Consider the following 13,099-nt stretch of genomic DNA (forward strand, 5'->3'; position numbering starts at 1 on the left):
CAGTGCACGTGCACCATGTTGTATTTCCAGAGTTAAACATGTGAAAGAAAAATAATAATATTTATGGTTTACTTGCAATTAATATTATTTGATAATGACTAGATCCAATATTAGTGATACGTTTGGTAATGACTTGACACATAATAATAATACTAATCAATGTTGGAAACAGTTAGTTGTCTGGTTATATGTATTCACCAAAGTCTTAAACTAACTTGGGTTGAGTTCATTTCCAAAGTAGGCATGGGATTTGATCATCATGTTCTCATATCAACCATCTTTGGCTTCCTCTTGTTCATAATAATCAAAACTATTTTGAGATCAAAAGCTAAGAAAACAAACTCCAAATTACCACCAGGACCAAGAAAGCTTCCACTCATAGGGAACATCCACCAGCTTGGAGCCTTACCTCATCAATCCCTAGCAAAGCTAGCACACCAATATGGACCACTCATGCATATGCAACTTGGTGAGCTTTCTTGCATAGTGATTTCATCTCAAGAAATGGCTAAAGAGGTGATGAAAATACATGATCTCAACTTCGCAAATAGGCCTCCACTTCTAGCAGCTGAAATAATCACTTATGGATATAAAGGAATGACTTTTTCTCCACATGGATCCTATTGGAGACAGATGAGGAAGATTTGTACTAAGGAGCTACTTTCACAAAAACGAGTTGACTCTTTTAGATTACAAAGGGAGGAGGAATTAGCAAATTTTGTTAAAGATATAATTTTGAGTGAAGGGTCATCTATAAATCTTAGTGAGAAGATAGATTCATTGGCTTATGGATTAACTTCAAGAACAGCTTTTGGTGCAGAAATTGAAGGTAAAGAAAAGTATATGAGACTTATGAAGGATGTGTCAAAGATGGCTGGAGGGTTTTCTGTTGCTGATTTGTTTCCTTCAATTGGAATTCTTCAAGTTCTTACAGGATTAAGGCAAAAAATTGAGAAGCTTCATAGTGAAATGGATGAGATACTAGAGAATATTGTGAGAAGTCATAGAGAAAAGAATTTGGAAACAAGGGATGAGGAAGAAATAGGGGAGGATCTTGTTGATGTTCTTTTGAAGCTGCAAAGGCATAGTGATCTGGAACATCCTTTGACAGACACTGTTATCAAAGCAACAATTTTGGTTAGTACTATACTATGTTACAATTTAAAGTCTATAAATAATTGGAATTGTTAGTGGTAATAGATTGCATTTATAAGAAAAAAATGTGTTTTTGAACTTGAACTAGAATCTTGTTTTATATACAAACTTTTGGATAATAGCCATAACTGTGTCAAAGTGTATGTTTTGGTTAGCATGCCACATGTAGAAAGTTTTAGATTGAGTCATACATTAGATATCTACAAAACTCAATTCGGTTTAATTGAACACTGCATCAATTTAACATTTTAGGTAATTAAGTTTATGAATTTTTTTCACTAATATATTGATAAATATCTACTTTTTTATTTAATGTGATTATAAATGCTATTAATTTTATTTTCAAGTGCAAGTCTATTCATTTTTATGGGTATAGCGTCCCTCGAGTGCATCTATAAAGAATGTCTAAAGTACCAATTTAAGGGAGACAGTTAATTTCTCAAGTCAGTCGTCAGTTGGTCTTTAACTAGACTAAATATTAAACGTTACATAGGTGCTACGACCATAACACCAATGACTACGTCCATCAGAACGATGTCATCAAAATACTAATAGAAAATAGGAATTGAAATGGTTTACAGGCAGAGGGGTTTTTTTCCTGGGATCTATGTTATTGATCCATTCCTCCTCGACCCCATAGGGAAAACGATGTGGTGAAAGTTAGCGGAAAAAAGACAAAATGTTTAAAAGGTACACTCAAATCCATAACGGTGACAAATTAGAGATCTTTCCCTCTCTTAATTGTCTTTCTTGTAGTGATAGAAAGGTCTTTAACTAGAATCAACTCGATGAAGAGAAATTTCAATAAGTAATTGAGCACCACCCATCACTCAGGGATCGGTCTGAAAGACTTCAACCCTACTACACATCCTCGTATTATTTTACAATAATAAAAGCTTAAACTAAATATAATATGTTCATTACTAAAGCTTGTTAGTGGTCAACCTTAAATATCCAACATTCAAAGTAAATACATCAAAAAAAAGATCTAAATGCATGCCTACTCCTCTTCTTCTTCCTAAAAGCCCTTAGAAATAACCCATTTCCCCATTAACGAATGACCTAATCTAGTTCATAATCTATGTGTTCAAGTGAACCTTAAGGTTCAAGAATTTGACATGAGTAACAACAATTTAGAAGGAATACTAACCAAACTCATCAATGTCATTCTTAAGTTGGTCAATTTACACAATCAAGTTTGACTTACTATTCACTGAGTACACTTCTGACTCGAAAAAACCTTCTTAAAGCCTATGGATTTTGTCTTTAAGGTCCATTTTGTTATTTTCCAACTCATCTACCTAACAAGCTTTCTCTTCTGCTCTTTTGAGAGTATACTTAGTCTTCTTCATATCGTCGACACCTTTTGTCTTCTCTAGCAAGGCGTCCTAGTCCTTTGTTAGATTCATCTACCTCATTGATCTTCGTGTAAATCTCAGTGGCTGGACTCACTGAAACCCTCCCCTTCATTGTTATGACATTGATGGTGTTTTAAAACCTGAGTACCATTGCCTATCACCTCTTCTTATACGCTTGAATCTCAACGAGATATTTTCATTTAGTGACATCAAGACACGGGCATAAAGAGAACCTCAACCACATTAGGTATACCATTTAAGAGCACAATCCTCCTCCCTATAGGACCATCATCATGGATACATATTACATTGGCCCTATGATATTTTATACTCATCTTGTTAGAGATGAGCCCTCGATTAGACTAGTTGAGAGGGTTCCTCATCACCCTGATTTCTAGGTGTTTTTCTTCTTCACCAATTACCTCTACCTTAGAATCCTCTTATGGTCTCAAAGTCAGAACAAATTAAGAAGTGTTGAGATCAATCTTTTGTAGCATTTGTCTCCATTTTACATTATCATCGTTGACAATGCTAGATGCAAGTCCTTTTTCTACGACCATGACAATTTTGATGAGAGAATCCTCAATTATCTTCTTAATGTCCAAAGGTTGTACTTTATGGATTACCCATATCTCATTTATGTTTCGATAACTTGGAAAATATATACTACAAGTTTTACATTCCTTGTGCAAAAATAAAAATTTAGGTTACAAAAATACAAAACACGATAACACAAGTCAGTTAATTGTAAGAAAAATTATTGAGGAGTTCTCTTAACTCTACATATGTAAGACATACAACCTTGGAATTGATGACTATGAGACATGGTTCAATCGTAGTTCGACCCTCAAAATCCACGAGGATGTTTCCTGACATGTATGTACAAATGTATGGGATGAAATTACCAATAAACAACCTTAACACAGTGTAATATTTCCTCTCATTAATTGATATTTTGTTATAGAAAAGGCCAAGTTCCTAGTTTTCTTTACAAAATAGTCTTTCAAACTGAACAATGGAAATTTGGTAAAGTCCTGAACAACCAAGACTATGTTGTTGTTAACCAAATAACGTCCATCCTCATTAGTAAATTCCCCCCCCCCCCCCCATGTAATTCATTAATATGGTGGATGTTTGAGATACACCAAGTCTAATTTATTATTATAATATTACAGATATTCTACAAAAATCTTGAAGATCTTTAGAGGGGATACTAAGAAGTGGTTTAATACTAACTTAAAATACATGAAAGGCATTTGAAACCTCATCTCGTTAAAGAACACCTCGTAAATTGGTTCTGTATACATGATATAAGTTGTGCATATTGGCAAAGTCTCCAGAGGTATCCTCATTTCCCACTATAAAAATCCTCTCTTTTTTACCCACATGATAAACGTTCCCAGGATATAAGTTAGTCTAAAGGATCAAGATAGACCCTAACGGCTCCTTGCAAATCCATGAATACTTGTCCCCACTTGAAATTACAAACCAACCATTTCATCACCATTCAAGTGAAATGTCACCTAAGTCTCACAAATAGCTAAAATCCCCGTTTCGAAATAATCCAAGGCCAAAGCAGCGACTTCCGGCTCAAAAATATAATACAAAGGAAGGAAAATTACAAATAGAAACACTACAAAAATGCAACTCCAATGTACAAAATAAACCCTTTTTAAACCACTAAGGATCCACAACCACTAAAATTACCATCCATATGGTGTAAAACCAAAGTTTAACCCTTCAGTGCTACCTCCCCCCCCCCCCCCCCCCCCCCCCAAAAAAAAAATAATTATTTAAACCAAATAGAATGAGAATATGATCGTTTACCACATAAACCATAGAAATTTGATGATGAAAACAATGGTTGAAATACACTCTCCTATGATCATGAACATAAAATATCTTAGAAAAATAATAATGCAATTAATAATTAGAAAATGGAAAATGGAGATGTAACTTAGGAAGTTGCGCAGAACAATGGACTGGAGGATTTAAATAAACCCTCCAAAATGAAATTGTCACTTTTAAGTCACAAAATCAACAAACGAGAACGGAATGTGAAAACCAATATAACAAATCACCAAGGTTCTAAAAACCTAGGCACTACAGACCTAAGGGTATATGGAGTTTATTATGCATGTGTCATTTAACTCGTGTCCAAGGGATACCAAGCGTCTGAACCCCACAAAGACACGTTAGAACTATCATAAAAGATCTTCGAGATAACATATATTTTTAATCGAATGATGGGAAAACTATGATGGTAAATCCCACATACACTGAGGTGATTTTTCCAAAGATTAAACCACAATTAAAAAACCAAATTTTGGTCCTCCTAGAAAGGCAACAAGAAAACCCGCTAGGCAACACTCTAAAGCTCCCATCAGGAATAAGCATAACTATAGTAACCTTCTACACCACTCAATTCAAATAGATTCACCTGTAGTCTATCACCTTCTCGACAAGATCAAAGACCCAAATATGTCCTTCTTGAACAATCACTGCCACTTAAATCTAAAGAAAAATCCTCTTTAGATAATCACTAGGTTCAAATCAAATTTTCAACATAACCTTAGGTTCCAAAATAAAAACCTTCTCAAATTATCCTCACATGCTCAATCAAGTTGTATCCTTAGTATCAAGGCCAAAACAAAATTCTCCTTATATTATCTCTTCATTTCTTAGGAATAAGTCACCACTATTAACTCCCTCAAATTGTTAATTTGGGGGACAATTGTTCTCGACAAGGCTTAAGCCTAATCAATTAAAAATTATATATGTAACATATAATATAAGTACCATCATTGCTTCTCACTCCAAAATATTTTAGCATAAGACAAAGGTGAAGAAAAATAGCCAAATGCTAAGCACTGGTTGTGAGAATGATAAGCAATTACGATTCTATTCATAACTATGGTCTCCTCAAAACAAGGTCATCTTAAAAATCTTGGGGCCGTGTGTAAAATTTTCAATTTAGTTATAGTTAAACCGTAGAAAAACATGTAAAGGTCCTATTTAGCTATAGTTTAATCATGGATAATTCATAGAGAGATTATATTTAGTTACAGTTTAAATGTGACAATATTTTGGTCTTGTGCAGTAGTCCGCTTTTCACTCCTTAATCATATGTCATGCCTGAAAAGAGATTTGTAAGTGCTCTTAAACTAGAGGGAAAGATACGGATAATTTTTTCTAAAATTCTTCTAAATCTTCCTATATTCATTTACTTGTACGTTGGAGTATTTGCAAATATCACTTCATGTTGTCTTAACAACTCACATAAATACTTGTCCAGTTGTTGTCCTCGGAGTCATTCATTTTAGTCCAGTTCATATTTAAAATGGTTATCATGAAACTTGTTTAACAATTTGGTATTACCATTAATATTTTTAAAAAGTACATCAACAAACAATAAGATATTCACAAGGAAAACATAAATTATTGTGATATAGTGATGACTTGTCAATAGCATGTGATTCTAGCGTTCAACTCAAAGTTAATTCATATAGACTAAATTATAATGAAAATAATTAACACACGTTGATTAAAAATTATGGGTAATATTTATACCAAAAAATTATCGTTAATTATTATTTAATTTTTTGAAATGTTATTAAAAAATTAATTGTATTTCTCATACTGTTATTATTTTACGTTTAATATCAAATGGTATTTTGATAATTATGGGATTTAATATGTAAGGCTAATTAGATTTTTTTTTAATTTTAAATCCAAAGTAGTAACTCAATAACAAAAATTAGTATGATTATAAAAAAATACATATTTTTCATGTATTACTGTAAATTATGTGATCTCTTTCGGGATATCTTCAGTGCTGGAAGTGACACCACATTTACAATTCTTGAATGGGCAATGTCAGAACTAGTTAAAAACCCAAATATAATGAAGAAAGCTCAAGCTGAAATAAGAAAAGTCTATAATGAAAAAGGATATGTAGATGAACTAAACCTTCATAAGCTCGAATACTTGAAATCAATTATCAAAGAAACATTGCGTCTGCATGCACCAGTTTCATTATTACTTCCAAGACAGTGTAGTGAAAAATGTGAAATTAATGGATATGAAATACCTGCAAGAAGTAAGGTAATTGTTAATGCTTGGTCAATAAGCAGAGATTCAAAATATTGGAATGAACCTATGAAGTTTATTCCAGAAAGATTTATCAATAGTGAAGTTGATTTCAAAGGTGTGGATTTTCAATTTATACCATTTGGTGTTGGAAGAAGGATTTGTCCTGGTATAACATTTGGTATTGCTAACTTGGAAATTTCTCTTGCAAATTTGCTTTTCCATTTTGATTGGAACATGCCTAATGGGAATAAGGTTGATGAACTTGACATGAATGAATCTTTTGGATTGAATGTTAGAAGAAAACATGATTTATGGTTGGTTTCCACTACTTATCATTCCTCAAGTTAAAATTTAGTATAATAGTTAATATCATTGAAAATTAATAACAATTTTATTTATTTTGTGTATTTAATGGACTAAACTCTTGTATTCATTATGTGAATTACAACTCTGGTTATAATTAGTTTACAAAACTTGTTGATTAATGTAATAATTTGTCATTTTTCTATTAATTGTTGCCGACAAGATCTCTTATTTAAACAAAGTTACTAAATCACATATAATTTTAAAAATTAGATATCGCTGATGACTACACCAAGGGAACTATATTGTTTCTTTAGTTGTATAAAGAGCTTAATGTTACGAAAAAAATCAAGACTAAGCAGCTAGTAGGATATATGATACTACTTGAGGTAACATATTCATGTAATTGTGTAATTACCTATTATAAATAGTTTATTCAATGTTGTTTAATTATTAGTATACATTTATGGAGGTATTGATCTATCAACAATTTCTATGTATTTGTGAACAAGAGTGTGACCAGAAGTATGTGGAAATTAGGCCTCATGCAAACATCTTCTTTCAAGCAAAAGAATACACTGCTATAAAACTATATTGAGAGAACCTTAACCAAATACAAGTATGAAATGTGTTGTTTGACACCTAATTCACTCACTAAGACATACACCCCACTTGATGACATTTGCTTCTATTTTGGTCAAATCAAATATTCATTGTGTTAAATTCAACATCTACATGAGTGATTCATGCGTCAGTTCGAGTACATGCAAATAATACCCAAACATATTATTGTCTTTGCTCTACTTATGATCACTTCATCCCATATTGATCATAGATATGCATGGTACATGGACCATATTTTGTCTACAAAGGACCAAGATGCTCAAATCTTGCATGGATGGAAATTGTATATGGATATATGTGGTGGTATATTAAGACATCATATCCCTACATATTCCCTTATGATAAGGAAAACCACATATACCAACTAGGCAAAAATCCATTATATAGGAGTAGAGGTGGATTTGCAGGTAGTCTAGTCCCTACATATGAAGAGATTCGAGACTTGGATTTTTGGTTACTATCTAGTGGGATTGTACAAGAGAGTCTTAATGTTTAAGCATTTATTCATGAGGGAACAAAGGGGGTTGCATGATTTGGATTCTATAACTTGGAACCATGGTAAGGGATGATGTCATTTCAATTCAAATTCTGAAAGAGGTAGGCCATATTGGTTAAAGAATGAATGATAATAGTTATTTTAGGGAAAGTTTTAGGTTTAAGTGCTCTTCTAAAGGCTATAGTGTTTTAGGTGAAAGAAGTGTGAAAAGTCATGAGAGTGACTACGTAATAACGTATGCTTGATATTTTCTATGATGCATTCATGACTCACTTAATCCGATTTCCAAATCATATATTGTTTAGTATGATCGTAGTTCATGTTATTGTAATAAGACTACTAGAAATGTTTTCATTTTAGTCGTTGGGACTTGTCTGGGGTGAATAAGTTATAATTGTAGAACTTGTTTGGATGAAGAGAAGTTATAATTATGCGCCAAGGCTTTGTATATTGATGATTATGTTGTTGAGGATATGGGTTTAGGATCCCTTTTATTTATTTCTATTGCGAGGTTCTTAGGGATGTTAATGTGGCACTTTCATAACTCCATATGAACAACTAGTCTTTTGTTCATACATTTGAGGTTGTTTGCAAGGTTTAGGCGTAGAACATTTCATTATTCTTGGTGTGATTAATATAATTGTTAGGTTTTAACAAGGAGGAGGTCTTGGTGTGATTGAACATTTCAATTTTACAACAACTGGTGTTCATCGTTGGGCATGTTGACCACGTGATTTCAAACACAGGAAGGGGTAAATTGTGTGATTTGGTTTTTGAATTTTTTTCCACAAATGATTGATTTTAAGGTTGATTAATTTTAAGAAATGAGAAGAAGAAGTGATTAATGATGCTACCGCAAGTGCACGAAAATATTGAAGTAATATAAAAGATTTTCGAATCCACAGAGACCAATGTCAATCTACTGTGATCTATCGTCGCTTTGTAAAGCTAAGGCTAATGAATAATTGATTAAGGGGAAAATAAAGGTAAAACTAAACTAAACTAGAAAATAATACTAAAACGAGGTCGGGATATGATTTCTGCGTTCATGGATGACTTATAGAAAAGGGTACTAATTACGACAATAACTTAGTTCCGTAGAATAAACCAACTTAAAAACTCTGTCTCACGCTCTCGCGGTATTAATTAAAGCCATACTTCTTAATCCCAATATTTATTCTCGCTCGCTCGGTAACTAAGAAATATATTTTGAAAGCCAATAATATCCTAAACGCATCTAAAGCGCTCTCACTGTATTTAGATTTGTTTCCTAATTTCTACTATCCGGTTTGATCCCCACACTCTCGCAGTGTCGGCTCTAACCTTAATTGATTTCTCACTCTCGTGACAAAATCGTGTTAAATAACCTCTCACTCTCGTGACAAAGCTATTTAAATTAGACTTGGAAATTAAAACTAAAACATAATTTTAATCATAAGTTCGCACCTATTATTTTCTACCGAGTCCTGTCGGTAACAACGGTCCTCATTCACCGGACTCTAAACTATTTAGCTGGACATAATGACAGAAACAGATGAACAATTTTGGATTTTTAAATTAGACGAAAACATAGTAAACGATTTAAAATGATTTAATATAAGGCTAGACATAATTAGGAAATTAATTGAAGACGGTAAAATAAAAAATAAAATAGAACCGGTAATTAAATGGGTACTAGAAACAAATGTTGAACTGAAATTATAATACTGCACCGCCAGGCTTGAATCAAATACAGAAATGAATGGCAGAAGTAAATCCTAAAACTAGTTTGGGAATATTCCCCCAATATGGAGAAATGTTCCTTTTACATAATAGAAACTGCTTAATAAAACTAACAAAGCTCTGAACGAAAAATTAGTAAATGAACGACCCAGCAGAGAGAGCTTTCACAATGATGCACGCTTCCTTTTATAGAGTATCATTTGGAGAAAATATCGACGTTGCTATATTTTTGTTCCTCTCTTTGAATGCTTCAGTCAATACTTGCTGAGAAAATATAGGACACGTTGAAGACTAGTGGTACGAAAATATAGGACACGTTGAAGACTAGTGGTACGAAAATATTGGAAAATGGTTAAGTGGCGGGGCCACTTAACTAAGGGATGACCGCCCCTTGCCATCATTTTCTTCAATTTGCAAATAAGGGGCGGGGGCACCTAAGCAAAGGGTGTGCGCCCCTCACCCCATTTTCTTCTTCTTTTTTGTGATGTGTAGCCAGGATGGGGGCCACCAAGCCAAGGGGTGTGGGCGCCCCACCTTTTTTTCTTTTCTTTTTCTTTTCTTTTCTTTTCTTTTTCTTTTCTACCAATTTCTTTCCTCTCTTTTTCTATCCTTTTCTTCCAATTTTCTTCTCATTTTCTTTTGCAGCTATTTTAATAATGGAATACCTGAAACACGATAAAATACCGGCATAATAAAACATAAACAAATAAAAGTTAAATAAAAACCCATGCAAATCAAGTCAAATATACGATATAGTTTCGCGTTATCAATTAAACAACAAAAAATAAAATACTAAAAAGAAAAATAAAAAGATCACATGAAGATTTATATTGGTTTTAACTTAAACTATCCGACTTAACCCAATCCCCTAGAGTTTCCCCTTGAGATTTCCAGTAAACATCTTGAGCTTTACACCATAATTAACCAAACAACCTTTCATACACTAATCTTTTTCATAGGTTTAGCTTGCAACCTCAATGTCACCTCCTACAAATATACAAGAGAACTATGACCTTGAATTGCAATTACAGCTTGAAACAAAATATATAGTAGAATTATACAACTCTCTGAAGGATAGAAAAACACTTAGAAAGGGGGGTTTGAATAAGTGTGACTTTAAAAACTTATAAGATAAAAACAATGAACACAATTATTTTTATCCTGATTCATTGTTAACGAAACTACTCCAGTCCACCCCCTTAGAGTGATTTACCTCAACTGAGGATTTAATCCACTAATATGACTTATTACAATGGTTATCCACCTAGATACCCTCTAAGTCTTCTAGAATATACAGATCACAACTTGATCACTCTAGGAAATCACCACTTAGAAAACTTCCAAGTCTTCTAGAGTCTACTGATCTAACTGATCACTCTAGGAACCTTTTACAATCAATGTAAAATAAATGTTTACAAGAGTATGAATTGCTTCTTATAAAGCTATAATCACAACAGTGATATTTCTCTTAAGTTATAAGCTTAACACTCACTAAATATTATAAGAGTTTGTGAGGTTGAAGATGAAGTTCGTGAGCTTTGAATTTGACAGCGTTTTGGTATTTTGCGCAAGAGTTGGTTTTCTGCTTCTGATCAGAACTTCTATATTTATAGGCGTTTGAGAAGATGATCGTTGGGTTGCATTTAATTCATTGCGTGAATAGTACAGCTTTGCATTTAATGTTTCACACTTTTGTCAACTACCTCGAGCCATGCTTTTGCTGCTTTTACTGACTTTTCCTTTTGTAGCTTCTAACATTCCTTTTGTCAGTCAAAGATTAGACTTAATAGCCTGTCATCTTGTACTTGCTTCTGGACTCATGTTTGTGAATAACAACGTTTGAAAATTAGAGTCAACAGCTTGGTGCAGAGCATCTTCTTGTCTTCTGACTTTGAAGAGCTTGAGCGTGATACCATAAGAACTTCAGTGCTTCTGCTTCTGACTTCATGTTCTTCTGATGCTTCATAGTTCATGTTCTGATTCTGCTTGACCATCTTCTGATGTCTTGCTAGAGCATGTTCTGATGTAGCCATCCTGAACCTTCTGAGTCAGTGCTTCTTAGCGCTGAATTGTGCATACTCTGTATATATTTCCTGAAATGGAAAATGCAAAGGATTAGAGTACCACATTGTCTTATACAAAATTCATATATAATTTTATCATCAAAATATAGAATATTGATCAGAACAAATTTTGTTCTAACACTCTCAATATAAGTATTTTGTTATCTCAATACTAAAGTAATGCATCATGAATAAAAATAATTTATAGGAAGAGAGTGAGAGAAGAGAAGAGTGCAAACTCAAAAATTTTGTGCTTAAGAAGAGTGCACAAGATCCTTTATATGGAAAAAGATGGTTCCAAAAGGAATTCATCCATGGGCTTTGGCCACTTTATAATTAATTAATGTATAACACTAATATATTAGACCCAGCAAATAAAGAAAACCCTTAATTTAGGTTCGCATCCTAATCGATTAAAAAGGTTCCTAATAAATTTGGTGGTGTGTTGGCTCCTTAATCGATTAGACAACGAGATATTGCTTTCCTTATTAGCCCTGAAATTTCCTAATGGATTAGGTAAGGGCCAAAAACACTTTTTTAAGAGATTTTAAAATGGACGATGATTTTAAAATACTTTATAATGTGTGTATGTGCCTTATCACGTCAATAATTACTCTTGCTTATTTATATTCTACTGATAAAAAATATATATAAAACAATAGAGTATGGTGTCAAGCTAACTTTCACAGCTTTAGTTTCTTTCAATGTTAATCTTTTTATTTGACTTATTTTTGTTTTAAACACTGGAACTTGATCACTTTTTATAGTTCCTATCTTTTATACAGATGTTTCTTATGATTATTTTTGCTTTTTTGGCATCATTAGAATCACGTATAGCTTGATAAACTGCATAACACATAAAACCACATCCCCCCCCCATTTTTTATGATGGCAACACATCTCTCAGGGAGGTGATAAAACTATAAAATCAAGATGAAAACATTAGATTTGTTAACACTCCGTCATATATAAATAGAATATACACTACTCCCTGCCCCTTTGAAATGATAAAAAAGCGAGAAAAGAACGAAGAAAATGAAGCAAGTAACTAATACATAAAGCATATATATCATATTGAGAAAGGGAAGAAGAATAGAAAGGATAAAAAACACATAGCAAATTAATCTATATGTGATTAATTTATAATTACTAACTTAGTTCTTATAAAAAATAAGCTTTTTTAGGAAGAGGTTTAACAAAAATGTTTGCCATTTAATTAAATGAATACACGAAATGAAATATGAAATCCCCTTTTTCCACATGATCCATAATGAAATAGTGTCTAA

At 32.8% G+C, this 13,099-nt stretch overlaps 1 protein-coding gene across 1 annotated transcript; it reads left to right on the top strand.

The window, feature by feature from the left end:
* The first annotated feature begins 233 nt into the window (after nt 1-233).
* Nucleotides 234-6,953, top strand: LOC131658785 (cytochrome P450 71D10-like). Its single transcript, XM_058928040.1, has 2 exons — nt 234-1,132; nt 6,331-6,953. The coding sequence occupies exons 1-2, from the start codon at nt 244-246 to the stop codon at nt 6,951-6,953; spliced, it is 1,512 nt and encodes a 503-aa protein (XP_058784023.1). The 5' UTR covers nt 234-243.
* Nucleotides 6,954-13,099: the final 6,146 nt, after the last annotated feature.

The sequence above is a fragment of the Vicia villosa genome, linkage group LG3, assembly GCF_029867415.1.
Source record: "Vicia villosa cultivar HV-30 ecotype Madison, WI linkage group LG3, Vvil1.0, whole genome shotgun sequence".
Classification (NCBI taxonomy): Eukaryota; Viridiplantae; Streptophyta; class Magnoliopsida; order Fabales; family Fabaceae; genus Vicia; species Vicia villosa.

Coding starts and splice junctions, on each gene's coding strand:
- LOC131658785 (XM_058928040.1), top strand. CDS start 244: ATGGGATTTGATCATCATGTTCTCATATCAACCATCTTTGGCTTCCTC. Junction 1,133..6,330: donor CACTGTTATCAAAGCAACAA/TTTTGGTTAGTA, acceptor TATGTGATCTCT/TTCGGGATATCTTCAGTGCT.